The following is an 18,615-nucleotide window of genomic DNA, read 5'->3' on the forward strand; positions in this document are numbered from 1 at the left end:
CAGGCGTCAATCAAATTATGCAATCCATGAGCGATGGCTGGCCGGGGCTGCAGTGCCGCGCCGCCGGCCTGGTGCCTAGGGCTGCACCGGCTGCTTGGCCAGCCACTCCAGCACATCCATCGTCTGCCCCGCGCCTGCAGCACGGCGCCAGCACACCGAGGAGCACAGGTGGTCATCCGACCCCTCTGCTATGCCTTGGTGCCACCTAGTCACAGACGCATATTCCATGCTTCCGCAGCAAGCATGCTCTTGCCTGAAAAGGCAGTCAAGCAAGGACCAGCGCCCACCTGCCCGCGCCCTGAGGCGGCCGCTGACGAGGCGCACCGACAGCTTGGCGGAGCCCAGCTGGTACTGGCAGGGACCGCACTTGCGCAGCGGCACGCGCAACCCTTCCCTGCGGAACAGCTGCAGCAGGCCCTGCAGAGGCAGCAGGCAGCAAGGACAGGCCCGCAGGGTGTGCGCCCAGCAGCATCCGCAGCCGGCCACCGATCCAACTCGCCACCCAACCGCCGGCGAGCCGAGCGCCTCTGGCTGACAGGCCCGGGCCAGCCTGCTCGCCGGACTGAATGCGAGACGCATAGCCCCGCGCCGCCCCGCCACAGCAGCTGCAAACAGGCCCCGAACAGGCTCGTTGTGAAGGTCAAGGCAAGCCCCGCGGCGCTCACCTGCACCATGGGCTCTACCTTGCCAGGCTCGCTCTCAACAGCGCTGCTGCTGCTGAAGGCGGAGCGCGCCCAGCGGCTGGCCTGCTGCCCCGCCTGGCCCGCCACCACTGCACCGCAGGAAGCAGGAGGGATCAGAAGCAGAGGTGCAGCCATGGCCCAGGCCTGCTGATGCAGAGGCGCACAGCACAGAGACATGCAGAGAGCAGGCACGGGTGGCCCCCAGGCCCCCCCAGGGCCACAACACCCCAACAGTGCCTGCCTGCCTGCTGCTTGCTAGCATGCCCTGCCACCGCAGCCCCACCTGCATGATAGGCCTCCTTGATCTCCAAGAAGCAAGGGTCCTGACCGTACGTCCGGCGCGGCGCCTTGCCGCCAGGCGTGGCCGCCGCTGAGGTGGCGCCAGCGGGGCGCAGCCGTGGCGTCGCGTGGCGGCCTCCCCGGGCGGTGCATGCGGTGGCGGGGACGTGGCGCGCCGACATGGGGGGCCCTGTGGCGGACAGCTGGTGTGGGCGGTAGGCAGGAATGAGCGCCTCCTCCTCTGCAGGTGCTGCCGATCGAGCCGATCGAGCTGTGAGCTGCCACTGCTGCGCCGCCGCCAGCAGCTCCTGCTGCGCCGGCGACACCGCCCGCCGGGCCGTGAGCAGCGGCGGCGCCAGGTCTGCTGCCGCTGCCCCGCCCGCGCCGCCTGTTGCCAGCGGCGGCAGCCCGGGCGGGCGGCGACAGCTGGCGGGAGCAGGGACCGGAGAGGAGGCGCTGGTTTCGGCTGGAGAGGCGGGCGGCGGGAAGCCCGGCGCCGCGGCTCCGTCAGCGGCCGCCACAACATGAGCAAACAGGTCGGCGCTGCGCGTCTGCTGCTGCTCCGGCTGCTGCTGCTCCGCCGCCTCCTCCTGCTGCTGCTCCTGCTGCTGTGCTGCCGCCACATGCTGTTGCAGCTGCTCCAGGCTGATGGTGGAGAGCTGCAGGCGGGGCACCTGCGGGGGGCGCCCCAGTGGCTGGGCCGAGGCCGAGGGGCTGAGGGCCGATGAGACCTCGGCTGGCGACTCTGGCGGGGACTGGATGCCGCCGCCGACGGCGTGGCCTGCCAGCGCCAGCGCCGCCCTGCTGAAGACCTGCGGGCCGGGGGGCAGGGTGCCCGGTCCAGTGGCATGTTAGCCCCACCACCATAATCGCACGCTAGCCACCATACGGTATGTTAGCCCACCACCACAATCTCCCACGGCTGTAATCACATATAGGCATGTAGGCAACAGCCAAGATCCAGAGCTTTCTCCGCATCATCCCTGCTTCCCCACCCACCCACCAGCCGACTCGCACCTTGTGCACCGGGATGCCCAGGGCCTTGAGCGCCCCGCACGCCGCCGCCACATGCACCTTGAGCTGCTGGCCCTCGTGGCGCGCCGCCGCCGCCCGCTCCTGCCACTCCCCCTGCGCCGCGGCCGCCCTGCGCAGCTCGGCATGCGCCTGCTCCGAGGCCTGCTGCGCAGCCGCCAGCTGCTGGCGCAGGCCCGCCGCCGCCTCCTCGGCTGCCTGCTGCTTGGAGGCAGCCGCAGCCAGCCGCGCCGACAGCTGCATGCACAATAGAGGCGACGGCGTTGGGGTGGGATGCTTCAGCCTGATGGCCCCATGCCACACAAGCCAGTAGCACCAAAGCCAGCGGCAGCAGCTGCCTTGCAGACGCACCTGCTGCTGCCGTGCCGCCGCCTCGCCCAGCTGGCACTGCAAGTCTCCCGCCTGCTGCTCCAGCGCATGCGCCTGCTGCGCCAGCCCAGCCGCCCGCTCCTCTGCCGCCTGCACAATAGTCAAGACACGGCGGGGCATGGAATGAATGCACCATGCAGTTTCCATGCTTCCGTCCCCAATTGCTCCCTTTTCCACGCGTCCCGCTTCCACACACACTGTCTGTGGGCTCCACAGGCTGGCGCCGCCCCTGCTGCTGCCCCGCTCCGCCCCAACCTGCGCCCGCTGCTCTGCGTCGTCGGCGCGCTGCTTGAGCGAGTGCAGCTGCACCGTCCTGGCCTCAAACTCCAGCTGCGCAATCTGCAGGCTCTGCTGCAGCTGCACCACCTCAAGCTCCAGGCACAGCAGCTTCTCCACACCCCCGGGGAGCGCCGCCCCGCCGCCACCGCTGCCGGGCACGCCGACCGCCACGCCTGCGGCCCTCGGGGAGGGTGGCTCCCCCGGCGTGTCGGGCGGAGGCGCGGCAGGTGCAGGCGCCTGGTCCTGCGGGGCAAAGGTAGTTGTGAGGAAGGAAAACAGCCAGCAGCGAAGGTTGCCAATGCCTGCACCAGTCCACAGCGGGGCGGCCACCCAGCGGCCCCACCTGCTGTGCGCTTTCCTGCCCTTGGCCTGCTAGCAGCTGCTGCAGCATGCTCATGACTGCCTCCATGGCTGCGCCGGGGATGTCGCCGCTGCTGCTGGGGATGGCCACAGCCTCCTCCTGGGTCGCCGCTGCCTCGCTGGCTGGCGCTGCTGGCAGGGGCGGGGCTGCTGTCAGCCGCGGCGTGGGCCCTGACTGCTCCTGCAAAGCTGGCTGCTCCTGCATCGCAAGCTGCTCAGCTTTAGGCTGCTCGTCCAGCACAGCATTGCAGGGTGGCTCGGGTGTTGCTGCTCCTTCCTGTGTTGCCGCGAGAGGCGGGTGGCTGGCGGGTGGCTCAGTAGGGCTGCATCCCTGCTCGGCAGCCATCTGCAGCTGGCTGCATATATCTATGCAGCCAGGTGGCTCCTCCTCCGCATGCGGACGGCTTATCTCTGCTACTCCCTGCTGCTTCGCCGCCACCGGCGTGGCGGCGCCGTCGCTGCCATCACCGCCGAAGCATCCTTGTTGCGGGGCGTCCAACGCCGCTGCAGCTTCTCTAACAGCCCCGCTGCTGGCACAGTCGGGCAGCCCGGCCGAGCTGTCGTCCGAGGCAGCTGACGACGCGCCATACCGAGACAGCGGCGAGCCGAACGACTTCACGGGCGTGCCCGCCAGCATCAGATGAATAGCCACGGCAACACCGTCGCCCCAGCACAGCAGCTCAAGCTCCACGGCCTCCATCGCCCGACCACAACAGCTCGCAACAGTTCGCACAGTCCCAGCCCTGATTGTGCGGCGGCTCAGCTCCGCAGCTATGTGTGAGCCCTGGGTGGTCGCGAGGCCTGGCCTGGCCGGGCGAAGTTCATGCTGCGCCACGCTGTGCGAGCCGCCGCCGCCAGGTGCGTTGCCGCTTTGACACTTGCTGTGCCCCTCAGTCAAGTGATTCCAACAGTTGGTTTACACGGTGCTGTTTGGTTGAGTTCATTTATGATCATGCTGGGCGGCATGCTCGCGGCCCTCTGCCGCCAGCCCTCACCCCAGGTTGTTCTTGTTTGCGACAGCGTGGCACAGCGGGCTGTCCAGGTACGCTTTGACGCCCGGGATGGCTGCAAACTGCGCATGGTGAGCTGCCAGGTCGGGGTACTCCGCTGCAAACTTGTCAGCCCAGACCCTCAGGTGGAGGTCCGTCATGTTGTAAAGCGTGGCATCGGCGATGCTCACTGCGCTGCCCACCGCCCAGCCGCCGCTGCCATACTTTGCCACCAGCTTGGAGAGGTAGGCAAAGTGGGCGCCCGTGTTGCGGCCACCGGTGGTGGTGGGGTCGATGTGCGCGGTCCAGTAGGCTGCCTTGGCCTCTTCAGACTGCGACGCATGATTGGCACAACACGCAGCAGTGGGGTGAGAGTAGCGAGGAGTCGGGAAGGGCTGCCAAGCAGGCAGGCAACGGCAGGGAATGTTCCCTGCAGGAACCGGAGGTCCTGCCAGGAACCACAATGCACTCACCAGCTGGTCTGTGTATATGAGGTCCAAGTACTGCAGGGACACAGCAGCGGTACCGGCACATATTCAGCAGCAGGTAGCATGCTACGGAGGAACCATGCAGGGGGAAGGAGCACGCTCACACACTTGGCAAGCAGCACCTTCAGCCAGCGGGAGCTGTCTGCAGCAGCAGCAACACACACGGCCTGCCCTACCTTGCGCTTCACTGCCTCCACACCATCCACAATCATATCGATGGCCGCCGCCTGCTTCAGCCCGGTGCCATACATTCCGTGCTTGCGCCCTGCGGCAGCACAGGTCGAGGGGTGCAGTTGTTGAAGGTGCCAAAACAGCGAGGACCTGCCCCAGGCTTTGGTACAGCAGGAGGACACGCACGCTGGCAGGCAAGGCACATCAGGGCTGCTGCTCACCAATGTGGTGCAGGATGGTGGTGGACTGGCAGATGTCCACCTCATCGTCGGCATACCTGCAGAAAGCGGCAGGGAAGGGGCGGACGGAGGCAGCAAAGGGACCCGATTGGGTGGTGATGCCAGTGGAAGAAGGGCTGCCTGCCCTGTTGCGCCTGCTGCTGCACCTCAGCTGAGGCACCTCCTGCAAGCAGGGCTGCGAGCAGGGCCGCAACAGGGTGGACACGCGCCTGGGGCACTGGGCAAAGGGGTAGAGTTCGAGGTTGCTCTTCATCTCGCCATAGTCAATGCCTTGCACCTCAAACTCAACACCGAGCTTGGCCGCCAGTGCCAGCCGGATGGGCTCGGCGCGGCCTGCGGCAGGTAAGGTTTGGAGACCACGAGTTGGTATGAGGATGACATGGGGATGACGGCAACCATGCAGCGCAGCGGCAGCGCCAGGTGCCCAACTGGGCAAGGTGGCGGCGGTGACGGGAGCCGCGCTGCAGGGAGCGGGAGGCGGCAGGTGGTCCCCAGGGGCAGTGAAATGGGGGGCGCTCACCCCGGAAAGGGAAGTAGAACACTGTCGGCTTCATTGCGGGAACCGCCAGGCCTGGCATGTGCGAGTGTCTCGTGGTTTCCGCACGGAAGTAGCAAGGGGAGTGGAGTGCAAGGAGAGGCTGTAACACGACGCTTTATAGTCGGGGGAGGGGGCTCGGTGAGCCGTTAGGTGAGCTCCCCGCCGCGACGTGCCTGCTGTGGTATTGGCCGCTTCATGGCGCCAAAGCCTCAACGGCTTCATCTGTGCCTGATTTGGTGCAGTTGACAGGCGTACATATAGAGGAAATTCATCATAAAATTGAAACACATATAACAGTGGCGAGCATCACAAGTCGAAACCGGGGCGGCCTCCCCAAACGGGAGCATCCGCCGGCGCAGCCGCCGGCGCAGCCGACGACCCACTGCCGGGGCCCTGCTGCTGCTGCTGCTGCTGCTGCCCGCCCATGCCGGCGTCAGCCCAGGCCGTTGCCGTTCACCTTGAGGCATGCACAGCGAGCGAATGGACATGGCGCTTCATTGCGGGGCGGCAACATGCGGTCGCCGCCGCCACGGGACCCGGCCCAGCTTTGTTGCCACTCCTGCCAGGTGGCGCCTCACCCCAGGCCGTTGTTGTTCACCTTGGCCATGCGCCCCGGACTTTCCAGGTAGGCCTTCACCCCTGGGATGGCCTCCACCTGCTTATACACCGCCGCCAAGTTTGGGTAGGCTGCCGCAAACTTGTCCTCCCCAAACGCCCGCTGGTGCACGTCGACAATGTCAAAGAGAAGGATGTCGGCAATGCTCAGAGCGCCGCCCACCGCCCAGCCGCCGCTGCCGCATTTTGCCACCAGATGGGAGAGGTAGGCAAAGTGGGCACCGCCGTTGCGGCCGCCGGTGGTGGCGGGGTCGAAGTGTGCGGTCCAGTAGGCTGCCTTGGCCTCCTCTGCCTGCACACGGCGAGTGTCAATGGCATGCAGGGGAGAGAATGTCAGGTCGAGAAGGACTGGCGCGGCACTGCGACATAGGGAAGTGCAGCAGCAGCACCACCGGAATGGGCCGCAGTGGCGGGTGCAGCAGCCCACAGCTGCACACCCAACGCTCACCAGCTGGTCTGTGTAGATGAGACTGAGGTACTGCAGCAGCATAGCAATGAGCAAAGGCAATGAATAGCAGCAGCAGCAGGGGGCAGCAGTCTGCAGCATCAAGGCAGGCAGCCAGTATAAATCCCGCACGGCAGGAGTGGGCTGGGCTGGCGCTTGCACCGCTGAGGGGGTTACCTTGCGCTTGATGTCCTCCACGCCATCTGCCAGCATGTCAATCTCTGCCGCCTCCTTCAGCCCCTTGCCGTACAAGCCGTGCTTGCGCCCTGCACGGAAGATCACAGAGAATCCTGGCGTGTGTGGGGCTGCTGCTGCGAGGGACAAGGGGGAGGCGGGCGGTCGGCTGCTTCTGGTGGTGCGCACCGATGTGGCGCAGGATGGTGTTGGACTGAGAGATATCTCCATCCTCATCCACAAACCTGCTCAGCGAGGGGCAATGGCACCGGTAGGGAAGCAGTGGGGCGAGCGGAAGCAGAACTGCTGCAACAAAGAGCGCGGAGCAGCGCCTGCCTTGCTGCAGGGCTGCTCACCGAGGGCACTGGGCGAACGGATACTTTTCCAGCGCGCTCTTCATCTCGCCATAGTCCACAGCCTGCTCTTCATACTCAATGCCCATGGCCACCAGCGCCAGGCGGATGGGCTCGGCGCGGCCTGCAGTGCACGGTGTGTGCAGGCGGGGGGTGAGCGCTGGCGGGAAGCAGCGCAAGGCCGGCGGGCAACAGCTGCCGGAACCCTTCTGCCGCGACGCAGCCACTTCAGGGGTGCATGCAGCAGCTTCAGGGTGCTCAACAGAGCCCTACTGACCCCTGATCGGGAAGTAAAACACAGTGGGAGTCATGGATGTCTGTGTTCCGGGCCTGCGACTGTCTGGCCTGCCGGGATGCTTGGCTAGTTTGATCGGCCCAATTCGGGCTGTCGCGGCGTCCGCGGATGATGTCAGCGCTCGCCTGATGGCGGGACAGTGAAGTACTGCTGCGCCTCCTCGTTTGCGCGTGATCGGCCTCTGGGCAATGCAAGAGAGCTTGGGTTGGCTGCACAGGAAGGTTGCCGGCGCTGGTGAACCATTTGACCGTCCCCACTTGCAAGGCATCTCCAGAGTGGCGGCAGGCAGTTTTGTCACAACCAGCATGCTGCACGGCAGCAGCACAGCGGTGGGCTGCGGCCCCAGGCCGCCAGTCATGCTGCTGCCCCGCCCCAGCCCCTTTGCCCCTCGCGCTCGACCACGGGCCTCCAGGCACCGCCTCTCGTGCCGGGCAGTCGACTCGCAGCAGCAGCAGCAGCAGGTGGACAGGGCGTCACCGGCGGCAGCAACGGCGGAGCCGGCGGCGGAGCAGCCTGCGGCTGCGCCCCACCTCGAGTGTTTTGACACTGGCCTGGGCGTGGAGTGCCGCATAGTGACAGACGGCCCGGAGCACGTGCCCGTGGCCAGCCCCGACGAGGAGGCGCAGGCGATGCTGGAGCAGGCGAAGCAGCTGCCGCACCAGAGTGGGTGCTGCTGCCGCCAACTGGCTTCCTGCCTCAAACCCAAAGCATGGCAGCAACAGTGCAAGTTGCCCGTAGGGAAGAGTTGGGGTCGCTCCGCCAGGCCGCAGCCAGCCACGGCCTGCTGCAGGCAGGGCCGCTGGCGAGCGCCCACGGTAGTTGGGCCAGCGCTGCTTACCACACCACCTGCCGCCGCTGCCGCCGCCTCCCGCACGCAGGCCCCACCTCTGTGCTGGATGTGCTGCTGCTCATCTCTCCTTTCTTCTTCTGGGGCACCAGCATGGTGGCCATGAAGCAGCTGGCGCCACACACCACGCCGCTGCTGGTGGCCTCCTGGCGCCTGCTGCCGGCGGGTGCCGCGCTGCTGGCCTGGGCCGCCGCCTCGGGGCGCAAGACGCCCACCGACCCGCGAGCCTGGCTGGCCATGGCGCTGTTTGGGCTGGTGGACGGCGCAGCCTTCCAGGCAAGCTGCCGCCGCGGGCAGCACCCGCCTCGTGGCTCTTGCTCGCAGCGCTTGGGCCTGTCGCTGCCGCCTGGCTGCTGCTTCTCAACTGCGCTGCGCCCACCTCGCATCTCCCTGCTGTTGCTCCACCACGCCCTCCCCCGGTCCCGGCCCTTGCCGCCGCTGCAGGGCTGCCTGGTGGAGGGCCTGCAGCGCACGTCTGCGGGGCTGGGCAGCGTGATCATCGACTCCCAGCCCCTCACAGTCGCCCTGCTTGCCTCGCTGCTGTTTGGCGAGAAGCTGGGGTCGGCGGGCGTGGCAGGGCTCTTCATCGGGGTGGCAGGCCTGTTCCTGCTGGAGGTGCCGCCCTCGGTGCTGACCTCCCTGCCAGACTCGCTGGCGGGAGCGGCCTTCCAGCTGGCAAGCAGCAGTGGCGATGTCGGCAACAGCGCGGCCGACGCGGCGGCGGCTGCGGCGGCCGCCGCCAGCAGCAGCGGCGCCGCAGACCTTGCCGCGGCAGCAGCAGGAGCAGCGGCAGCAGGTGGCGACAGCAGCGGCAGCGGGGGAGGGTGGTCCCTTTGGGATAGCGGGGAGTGGTGGATGCTGCTTGCGGCTCAGTCCATGGCTGTGGGGACAGTCATGGTTCGCTGGGTGGCCAAGTATTGTGACCCAGTGGTGGCCACCGGCTGGCACATGCTGCTGGGCGGCGTGCCGCTGCTGGCGCTGGCGGCGTGGCAGGAGGGCGCAGAAGCGCCCGAGCGCCTGGCGCAGTTGACGGGTGCGGCGTGGGAGGCGGGGGGCACCAGCGCAGCGCTGCCGCCCTGCCTGGTGCCCGCCTGTCTGCCCGCCTGCCAGCCCTGCCGTCACTGCTGCGCTCCAGGCGGCAACCGTCCCATCCCATCCTCCCCATATACCAACACGGTGTGCTGCCGTGTGCCTGCCCCCGTGCAGGCCTCGATGCCCTGCTGCTGCTCTACATGTCGCTGCTGGGCTCGGCCGCCAGCTACGGCGTCTTCTTCTACAACGCCTCCCGCGGCAACCTCACCGCCCTCTCCAGCCTGACCTTCCTCACCCCCATGTTTGCCGCGGCCGGCGGCTACCTGGCGCTGGGCGAGACGCTGACCCCGCTGCAGCTGGCTGGGGCCAGCGTCACGCTGGGCGCCGTCGCCCTCATCAACAACCACAGCCACAGCGAGGAGGGCGAGCCGCGTGGCCCAGGCAGCGGCAGCAACGGCAGCGGCTCTGGCGGCAGCAAGCAGCCGGCGGCAGAGTGATGTGCACAGGGCCAGCTGGGGTGCCCATCCCCGCTCCAGACACTCTGCACTGCACCAGGCACGCAGCTTGTTTTCAGATGCACTGTTTCCCCCTCTGAGCATTTCGTGTTTTCATCTCGTTCCCTGTATATTACTGCAGCCCCACATCGAATCGGCGCCTGCATCAGCGAGTATCATCGTACTGCCTTGCAGTGGACCTGTATATCTCGTCCAGTTTACATTTGCAGTTGTGGAGCTTGGTTGGTGCCCAGCAAGTTCAGTTGTGCCGCAAGGTAGAAACAAAATCAGAAACAGATGCAATGGAGCGGAGCAAGTGCGAGTGACAGATGGCAGGGATGGCTCTGAGAGGAGTTGAGTGCTGGATGGTGGTACACAATTCTGAAGTTGAGATTGGAAGGAGTCAAGGCGGCAGCTTGAGTTTGAGGGTGAGGGTGAGGGAGGGTGGTGCAATGACCAAGAGCGGAAGAGAAGACAGGGAAGGGGGGAAAAGAGGCAGGGGCATTGGAGGGAGGAATCGAATGGTTGGGAGCGTACGCCCGTAGGCATTGACATCACATGAGCAGCGACCAAAAGTGGCTGATGTGATGCTGGTGTGATCTGAGGAAGGAAGCACAGCGGCAGAAAGATCGAGACAAAAGGAGGGAAGGCGGGCGCTACTGCCCGGGCAGCGAGCGCAGCCGGCGCCTGGACAGGCGGGTGCAGCCAGTGCGCGCAAGGTTGAGCTTGAAACCGGAGGCGCACGCGGTGCAGGCGATGCCGGTGCAGCCGGTGCAGCCGGTGCCGTATAGCTTGGGGCAGTCGCGCAGCAGGCACTGCCCAGCAAGGTTCTTGGCCCAGCCGGCGTTGCAGCGCAAGCAGGCGCCACTGTAGGTGCACAGCGCGCAGTTGGCGGAGCTGGCGCTGCCGCAGGGGCACTTGCTGGCGCACTGCATCCAAGGGAAGCGAGCGAGGGTGGCAGCAGGTAAGGCAGGGGAAAATGGGGCAGCGCCCAGCAGAGGAGCTGATGCAGCGGCCTGCACAAGGTTGCGCGAGGCATGGGAGAGGGCTGGCAGGTCCCTGCAAGGGCTGTATAGCAGGGTAGGATGGGGCAGGGCGCACCTTCTTGGTCGTGGCATCCAGCGAGATCTTGTCGACAGGGCCGCCGGCATAGGTGGCGCGTGAGATGCAGGTGGAGCATACGGGCGAGGTGCCGGCGGTGCACGTAGCACACCAGTCGTCCCGCGTGGCTGTCTGGCAAGCGGTGCGCATGACGTTGGTCGAGTACTGAGTGGCTCCAGCCAGGTTGCCGGGAGGGTCGTACTGGCTGCAGCAGCGCAGCGAGTGGCAGGGGAGGCGACAGGCAGGCAAACGACATGAGCGCCTGATCAGGCACTCAGCTCTGGGCTGGGATAGGAGCGAAGGCAGCAGCTGGCTGGGGCTGGGAGCTGGCGAGCCATCAGGAGCATGCCAAATGAGCAGGCAGGTGACTGCCGCAGCCGGGGTGCTCACCAGACCACAAAGTCCATTCCCGAGCAGGCCGCAAAGCCGCAGCCCATCTGCTTGGTGCCCTTCCACACCACTGCGGTGCCCGGCCCAAGACAGTGAGCCCAATAATAGGAGCAGCTGCCTTGCATGACAGCTGTGCTCCCATCCCAGCCCATCCACATGTGGATGCATGTCCACCAACCAACCACACCACACCACCCTGCCACTCACGCTGGGTGAAGTGTCTGGTGATGCCTTCATCCCGGCTCCTGCCCGGGCTCGCAAAGTTGTAGCTCTGCACGCAGAAGCAGCAGCCGCAAAGCACCCCAGACCACATCAGCTCCTGATTTAGATAGTACGCCGCCAGTGTTGGGGCTGGCCCAATGCCTCGCCTGCTGCCGCCGGTAGCAGCACGGCACCACCAGGGAAGCCGGGCAGGCACGTGCTGCAGCCCCTGCTCACTGTCGCCTCGTTGTACCAATCTTGGGTGGCAAAGCCGCAGGCATCCAGGTTGTTCTTAGGGTAGGTCACGCCCACGGTGCGGAACTGCAGCAGAAGAGCACGAGGGCAGGCAGGCAGACCAGCAGGCTTGCCCATCAGAGCCAGCGCGGCAGGCAGCAGTGTGCGGCACCGGCACCGCCGTGCAGCGGCAGCTGCGCATTCGGGCATGCCAGGGGCCGGGCACGCTGCCACTGCTGCCACGCTGGACTCACGATGAGCTCGGCGTCATTGTTTCGGGTAGACTGGGCTGCACAGCAGACGGGAGGCGGCAGCCAGCAGTGATCATTCACAATTCAGCGGCGCCGCAGGCAGCAGTCAGTCATCATCAGTTGTGGCTTGCATCAAGGGCCACCCAGGCAGCCAGGCCAAACAGAGAAGAAGCAGACCGGCAAGGCAGTGCTCATCGCCTGCGAGAAATGCTGGCAGCAGCACGCACCAGAGTTGGCAAAAACGCACTTCCCGGCATGCTCCATTGCCCGTGCGGCCATCGTAACGTTCCACGTCAGGGCCGCAACGCTGCACATACAGGCAGGCAGGCAGCACGGCAGGTGATACAACGAGACAGCAGCCTGACATCACAGTGTGGGAGACAGCAGCCTGCCACCAAGGGCCCTTGACATGCTCTTCTCTCCGCTGTGGCAGGTGGTCTGCAGGCAGAGGGCTTCACAGGCCAGGCGCAGAGGGCTGGACAACCAAGCGCCCTGCCTCACTTGTGCCGCTTCCGCAGAGCGTTAGTCAAGGTCAGCACACCGCTGGATGCGGTGGGTGCGTTGACGCAGCTCCTGCCAACCTTGGTCGGCACTGGACCTGCACACAGGGGCGGGGCGGGGATGGGCTGGGTGGATGTGAGCGGCATGGCTGCATGGTGTCTTGGGTGCAATGATGTGGCACAGCATAGGCAGCTGCCAGCGGCTCAGCTGCCAGCTGCGCTCGAAGCCAGCTCACCTCCCCCTCCCACGATGGGCGGTGGAACCACGACGCTATCCACACACGTGCTGTTGTCAACCAGGCAGCCGCCCTTGCAGCCCGTCACCTTCGGGTCGCACTTGCTGACGCACTGCACCAAAGAAAGGAGGGGACGGCAGGCAGGATCATTGCTTTGTTGTGGAGAAGTGGCGAGCATCACCACTCGCCAGCAACAGGATGGCAGCACAGCCGAACACAGCCGAACACAGGATGGCAGCGGCAAGCGCTGGACCGAGCAGCACAGCTGTGTCGCACGGCAGGCACCAGCATGCCCACCACCCCCCAGTCCCTTGCCTTCCCGGTGCGAGCGTCGAGCAGGATGGGGTCGGAGGCGGCGCCGCTGAAGGTGCCGCGCGGGTAGCAGGCGGTACATGTAGTACCGCTGCATGCCGAACACCAGTCGTCGCCCGTGGCTTTCATGCAGTCGGTGCGCCGCACATTCTCCTTGTACCAAGAGTATCCCATATCGAAGTCCAGCCAGTTGCCAGACTTGTGGTACTGGCTGCAGAGGGCGACAGAAAGAAAGTAGCATCAGGATCAACATGGTTGCTCACATGTTTGCAGCCCACTTCTCCGCTTGCTTCATTTGGCGACAGCAGGGCCCCTCGAAGCAACGTGTGGGGTGGTGCAACACCGGCAGGCCACGCGGCGCGCAGCGGCAGCAGCACAGCAGGAAGGCAGGCTCACCATACGACGAAATCTGCGGCCTGCGGCGCGCCGGCCATGGTTGGGCACACCGCGTAGCCGCAGCCAACCGACTGCGTCCAGTCCCACACCACTGCAGGCAGCAGCCGGCGCGGCATGCACGGCAGAGATGAGGCCTTGATGGGCGCATTCAGCGGCACTGAGCAGCCCAACAGCTGCAGCAAGCTGCTGCTATGTGTCCCCGCTCTGCGGTACACACACGTACGCTGGGAGAAGTGCTTGGTGTCACCACTGTGCCGGGGCACGTTTGGCTGGTCAAAGTTGTAGCTCTGCAACACCCACAAGCGCACCAGCAGTACAGACAGTCCAGTCAAATGCCTGACACCTTCAGGGAGTCTACCCTGGGCTGCAGCCCACGACTGGCTGCTGCCTGGCCAGCTGTAACACGTGCCAGCCCACAGGCAGGTAGGAGGGCAGGCGTCAGGAGGGGAAGAAAGCAGTGACGGGCGGCAACTCACCGACACCTGAGAAGCCCACACTATGTCGGCATAGGCGCAAGCATCATGGCCATCAATTGGATAGGCCGTGCCCCACGTGCGGTACTGCAGTAAGTGCAGTACAGTGCAGTATTGCAGTTGGCAGCGCTTCTCAGCTGAACTCAGTCCAGCAGGCAGCCTGCCAGTGAGACGCACATGTGCCCTGAACGGCACCGGCATGTGTGCGTGTGTGTGCGCCAGGCATTGCTGACTGCTTGGCAGGTGGTTAGCAAAACACGAACGACGCAGCCAGCGGCATCAGCCAGCAGCTCACGATGTTTTCTCCGTCCCAGTCCCACTCTCCCCACTGCCGCGAGGCAATCGCTGCAGCAGGATCCAAGGGACAGCGCGGCAGTGGCGCTCAGTGCACAGGGGTTGGCGGGCAGCCGCCGTGTAGTTGCAGGCGGCTCAGTGCAGCGCCTCCGCCCCCCTCAGTGCATCTCCAACCAAGCAACTCACATGAGTGTTCCCAGAGGCATTTATTGGCGTGCAGCTGTGCCCTGGTGGCCAGCGTGGCATTCCACACCAGGGCTTGCGCCCTGCACAACAGCAGGGTCACAAGACAGGTGCTCAGCACAGTCGGCCGGCAAGAGGCCGCGCCTCGGTCCAGCCCCTGCCTTCCCCCACCACCATTGCCCACCCACCCACACATACACCATACCCATGTACACCATACCCATGTGCACCAGACCCTCAGCAGCTCACTTGAATTGCGCTCGAATCTTGTTCACCACAGTGAGCACGCCAGAGGGGCCGCTTGGCGACGCACAGTTGGAGGCAAGGGCTGCAGGGGCGGAAGCCCACCATTGCAAGGAGCACAACAATCAGAATGTGTGTAAGGCTTGTTGGGGAGCCCCTGGTGGCATCAAGGCACTCTGACTGTGCCCGCAGCACTGCGAGCAGCCTGAGCGGCGGCTGACGCCGCGAAGGACCGACCGCCAGGGGAAGCAAGCGACGACCGGGCTGTGGGCCGCTCCCATGGCCCCATATCCGCTCACCTGACGCGCCGAGGGGCGATGCGAGCATCAGAGCCAGCAGCAGCGCGCTCCTGACGAACCCTGACCCCTGACCCCTGGCCTCATGTCCGCTGCCCCAGCTGGGGGCCGCGGGGCTTCGCATTTTGGCAGCGCTAGCCCTCCTGGTGAGGATGTGGGCTGCTGCGAGGCGTCTGTGGGCTGTTCAACAGGCTGCGGGCTCAGGGGAGCGGGCCGCTTCCTCCTGTGCCGTGGCCTCTGGCCAGAGTTTCAGGTCCTCAGGTATCAGCCAGCCCAGAGAGCATGGGTACTGAGCCCGAGCCTGGTCCAGACATGAGTGCAGCTGGAAGGTGCGGAGCTGGCAGGGGCCCCTAGGGGGTCAGGGGGTCATTGTGCCAGCCCGTCATGGCTTTGGACGCCGAGACAGCAGTGGACATTGTTCAATTACACGGCGAGTTGGCAGAGTGTGCAGCCGCGCGAATCCACCCCCGAGCCCATGCCAGGTGCCGCAGTGTCACGCCATGCGTCACGCCATGCGCCGCTCCCGCAGCAGCAGCGTCATCAGCACCGCATCCTCCCCATCCGGGTAGTACTGCCGCCGCAGGCCCACCCGCTCAAAGCCGAGGGAGCTGTAGAGGCGCAGGGCGGCCTCGTTGGAGGCCCGGACCTCCAGCAGCACACTCTCCGCATCCTGCCTGCGGGTGAAAGCCGGCGCGGCGTCGTGGCGCACGGTTTCACACGCGAGGCCAGCAGTGCTGCGCCGGCAGGCAGGGTGCGGCAGCGGGTGCAGGAGCGACTCCCAGCCCCTGCAAAACGCAGCTCATGCGTGCGGGAGGCAGCAATGCGGCAAGACAGTGCCGTCGCGGCACGCCCGCAGGCGCCCGCCGCACCTGTGCTGGTTGAAGAGCGTGGTGAGCAGGGCGCGGGCGTGGCCGCAGCGCTGGTGGTTTGGGTGCACGGCAATGTTCATGAGGTGCAGCTCCTGGGGCACCGCCCAGCCCACAGCCCAGCCCACGGGCCCAGAGCCATCGTCCGCCACCAGCACCGTGGCGCGCTCTCGAAGCAGCTCTGCCTGCGACCAAGGCAGGCAACCGGCAAGGGTGTGGCGCAGCCTTCGGCCCGCATGCCAGGGCGCGGCAGACAGGCGTGGGCGAGGGCTGCTTGAGCAGGACAGCACACTCCCGACGCTGCCACGCGCGCCACCGCCACCGCGCCGCCGGCAGCTTGCACGTGGTTGCGGGCGGCTCGGCTTGACCGGTGTCGACATGCGGGTCACCTCTACTTGCTGCGGGGTCCAGCTGCCGCCTGTGAGCGCCTCCAGCTCGATCAAGGCCGGCAGGTCAGCAGCGACTGCAAGCCGCAGGGCACAGCAACATGTTGATCTGCTGCTACTGCTGTGTGCTGAACTGCCAGGCAACGGTAGCCTGCGACATGCCGGCCAGCTAGGTGCCGCAGGGGCCCAAGGGGACCTGCTGTGCACACCGGCGCATGACATGACCTACCAAAGCTGCATCGGCCTCCAATGGAAGCCGAAAGGTGAGATCTTGATCCACAGCATGCTGGGGCGTGATTTGCCCTACAGGGCGAATGGCCAGCGGCAACACCCTTGCGAAAGGGGCATTTGTTCCGTTGTCATCGCTGCCTGATCACCCTGAACGGCACAGCCCAGCCATGGTCAGGGTGCCAAGCCGTGACACGCTCTTGACGGCGGCTGCGGCGGTAATCCGTGTGGAGACGGTCGGGCCAGCCGTAGGATGGCACGTCCGGGCATTGGGGGGGCTTCCGCCTCTGCAACCCCCGCCGCCGCCCGCCGACGACCAGACACATTGCGAGAGGCGCCTGCGCCGCTGGCTGGCCTCCCTGGCTGAAGACTGGCATTGCGGCAGCGGCACCGCAGAATACGACAGGTACAAGCTGGTGGAAGTCGTCTCTTGCATGCCCCACCCTGTGGAACATTCGGGGGAAGTGTGCTGCAGCATATGAGAGCGACAGCGCCCGTCGATCTGCGCCTGCTGCACCAATGCTCACTGCTGACCCGGATGCAGGATGTACTGGCCGCTTGCAGCAGCGGTGTACGGCACATACATGGCCAAGCTGATTCCACAGCTGAGCTGGCAGGACAGTGCCCAGAACTGTGTCATGCTGATCAGCATCGCTGGCCTGGCGCTGCTCTCCAGGTGGAGGCGCTGCTCCTGCTTTACCTTGCATGTGCTGTCGCGTATGTGCAGGGCAGGGAGTTCCCCACTGTAGGATGCACATGCAGCCCGGCCAGATTGGCGACGCAATCTCGTTCATCCATCGATCTTGGCTGTCCACATGCAGGCGGCATACCGCGGCATACCGCCGCCACGGCCCGCTGCTCCGCATGCTGCTGCTGTGCTGGGCATACGCCATGCCGGTGCTGGCCTCCCGTGACGCCATGCACGCCTTCTCCCCAGCTCCCTCCACGGTGTGCGCCTTGCCAGCCCTTTCTGCCTCTGCTTTCCTGCTCGCCCGCAGCATACCTGCCTACCAGCACCACCGTGCAACCCTGCATCCTCTCCTGATCCTCCCTGACCGCGCCCCCGCTCCTCACACCTGCCAGCAGGTCCCATACCTAAGAGGAGTGGTGGATGCCTACTCGCTGTGGCTGTCCACCCGCAATGCCTTTCTGGCTTGGGCCGTCCTGGGCTGCCGCCCGCCGCTGTACCTCGCCCTGCCATTCCAGCTGCTGGGCCTCTGGCGCATCACCGCTGCAGACTTCTGCCAGAGCCAGGTGTGGGCGCACCTCTCAGCCGCCAGACGCCGTTCCCTTTCACAGCAGAGCTCTCGCATGCCAGCACACCAGCCCATCCTGCCATGCAGCGCTCTCGTGCCATGCCGGTGGCCCCCTGGCATGCCGACCTGAGGCCGCCTGCCTGCCTGCCCCCCTCCCCATCTGCCGCCATCCGCCGCAGATCCTGCAGCACCCTGTGATGCAGGGGCGCACGTTGGCGGCGCACCACGCCCTGTCGCACGTCGCGGTGGGATGGATGGGCGGCGCGCTCCCACAGTACAGCCTGGTGCCTGCCAGTGAGTCGTGGTTGGCCGGGGTGGAACCCAGCCTTGGGTGAGCACCAGGTAGTCAGCATGGGAATGAGATGCCATGCTGGGCACCCTGATCCTTTCCGCTGCTCACACCTTTGCCCTGCCCTCTCCTCTCCTTGCTTGCTATTGCAGCCCCAGAGCAGCGCTGCCGCGCCCTGCTCCTCTTCTACAATCTGCTGCTCGCCGTTGTGCTGCCGCTCCTGCTGCTGGTGCCGCTGCGCCAGCATTACCGAGGCGACGCATCCCCATCCCAGAGCGTCAGCACCGACAGCAGCGGTACCAGCCGCCGTGGACACGGCACCCAGGACCGCTGGGGCATTGCGGGGCGCATGGAGCGGCGGATTGAAGGCTGGCTGCGCCTCCTGATGTGGCCGCCCGCTGAGTGGGCCTCGGCCCATCGGGCAGCGGCCGATGGGCGGCCACCGCAGCAGCAGCAGGCGGACGCACCGCCGCCGCAGAGCGTGCAGGCTGCCGCGGCCACGTGGCTGCTGCATTGGTGGGTAGTGCTGGCGTCTGTCTGGTCGCTGTGCTGCATCCTGCACGGATGAGTGGTGCCAGCAAGCTGTCCGGTGGGCAGCAGCTGAGCTACCCGTAGTGCCTCAGGCACTGACGGGACAACCCGCTCGTCTCCCAGCACTTTGCCCTGGTCTTACCTGTCTTACTTCTTGTTTTGCTCATGGCCATGCCGCCAGTCAACTCTTCCTCAAATTCTATTCTTCAGTCAACTCTACCTCTTATCCTACTCTCCAATGGCTACTTTACACATGTTCAAGCACTG

General features: G+C 65.9%; 6 protein-coding genes across 6 annotated transcripts; 1 reads left to right on the forward strand and 5 right to left on the reverse strand.

Moving 5' to 3' along the window:
- Positions 1–75: 75 nt before the first annotated feature.
- Positions 76–3,702, reverse strand: CHLNCDRAFT_141998 (hypothetical protein; the record flags this gene model as incomplete). The annotated part of the gene is made up of 9 exons (XM_005850213.1): positions 76–134; positions 288–417; positions 666–772; positions 967–1,774; positions 1,980–2,231; positions 2,346–2,453; positions 2,619–2,885; positions 2,986–3,131; positions 3,405–3,702. The coding sequence occupies 9 exons, from the start codon at positions 3,700–3,702 to the stop codon at positions 76–78; spliced, it is 2,175 nt and encodes a 724-aa protein (XP_005850275.1).
- A 291-nt stretch (positions 3,703–3,993) lies between these two features.
- Positions 3,994–5,494, reverse strand: CHLNCDRAFT_57035 (hypothetical protein; the record flags this gene model as incomplete). Its single annotated transcript, XM_005850214.1, has 6 exons — positions 5,410–5,494; positions 5,036–5,222; positions 4,872–4,927; positions 4,656–4,744; positions 4,465–4,494; positions 3,994–4,323 (listed from the first exon to the last, which is right to left on the reverse strand). Exons 1-6 carry the CDS (start codon positions 5,465–5,467, stop codon positions 3,994–3,996), a joined length of 750 nt encoding a protein of 249 aa, XP_005850276.1. The 5' UTR covers positions 5,468–5,494.
- A 366-nt stretch (positions 5,495–5,860) lies between these two features.
- Positions 5,861–7,325, reverse strand: CHLNCDRAFT_142000 (hypothetical protein; the record flags this gene model as incomplete). The annotated part of the gene is made up of 7 exons (XM_005850215.1): positions 5,861–5,884; positions 6,026–6,334; positions 6,491–6,520; positions 6,665–6,753; positions 6,851–6,906; positions 7,018–7,138; positions 7,292–7,325. 7 exons carry the CDS (start codon positions 7,323–7,325, stop codon positions 5,861–5,863), a joined length of 663 nt encoding a protein of 220 aa, XP_005850277.1.
- A 289-nt stretch (positions 7,326–7,614) lies between these two features.
- Positions 7,615–9,685, forward strand: CHLNCDRAFT_142001 (hypothetical protein; the record flags this gene model as incomplete). Its single annotated transcript, XM_005849965.1, has 4 exons — positions 7,615–7,972; positions 8,188–8,411; positions 8,601–9,189; positions 9,363–9,685. The coding sequence occupies 4 exons, from the start codon at positions 7,615–7,617 to the stop codon at positions 9,683–9,685; spliced, it is 1,494 nt and encodes a 497-aa protein (XP_005850027.1).
- A 653-nt stretch (positions 9,686–10,338) lies between these two features.
- On the reverse strand, positions 10,339–14,916 carry CHLNCDRAFT_142002 (hypothetical protein; the record flags this gene model as incomplete). The annotated part of the gene is made up of 17 exons (XM_005850216.1): positions 10,339–10,611; positions 10,784–10,988; positions 11,174–11,243; positions 11,381–11,444; positions 11,612–11,695; positions 11,863–11,897; positions 12,087–12,166; positions 12,361–12,457; positions 12,596–12,707; positions 12,881–13,118; positions 13,304–13,394; positions 13,527–13,590; positions 13,780–13,863; positions 14,072–14,121; positions 14,257–14,336; positions 14,503–14,581; positions 14,796–14,916. The coding sequence occupies 17 exons, from the start codon at positions 14,914–14,916 to the stop codon at positions 10,339–10,341; spliced, it is 1,827 nt and encodes a 608-aa protein (XP_005850278.1).
- Positions 14,917–15,297: 381 nt separating this feature from the next.
- Positions 15,298–16,266, reverse strand: CHLNCDRAFT_142003 (hypothetical protein; the record flags this gene model as incomplete). Its single annotated transcript, XM_005850217.1, has 4 exons — positions 15,298–15,466; positions 15,662–15,843; positions 16,048–16,121; positions 16,254–16,266. 4 exons carry the CDS (start codon positions 16,264–16,266, stop codon positions 15,298–15,300), a joined length of 438 nt encoding a protein of 145 aa, XP_005850279.1.
- Positions 16,267–18,615: the final 2,349 nt, after the last annotated feature.

Source organism: Chlorella variabilis, assembly GCF_000147415.1.
Source record: "Chlorella variabilis unplaced genomic scaffold CHLNCscaffold_4, whole genome shotgun sequence".
Taxonomy (NCBI): domain Eukaryota; kingdom Viridiplantae; phylum Chlorophyta; class Trebouxiophyceae; order Chlorellales; family Chlorellaceae; genus Chlorella; species Chlorella variabilis.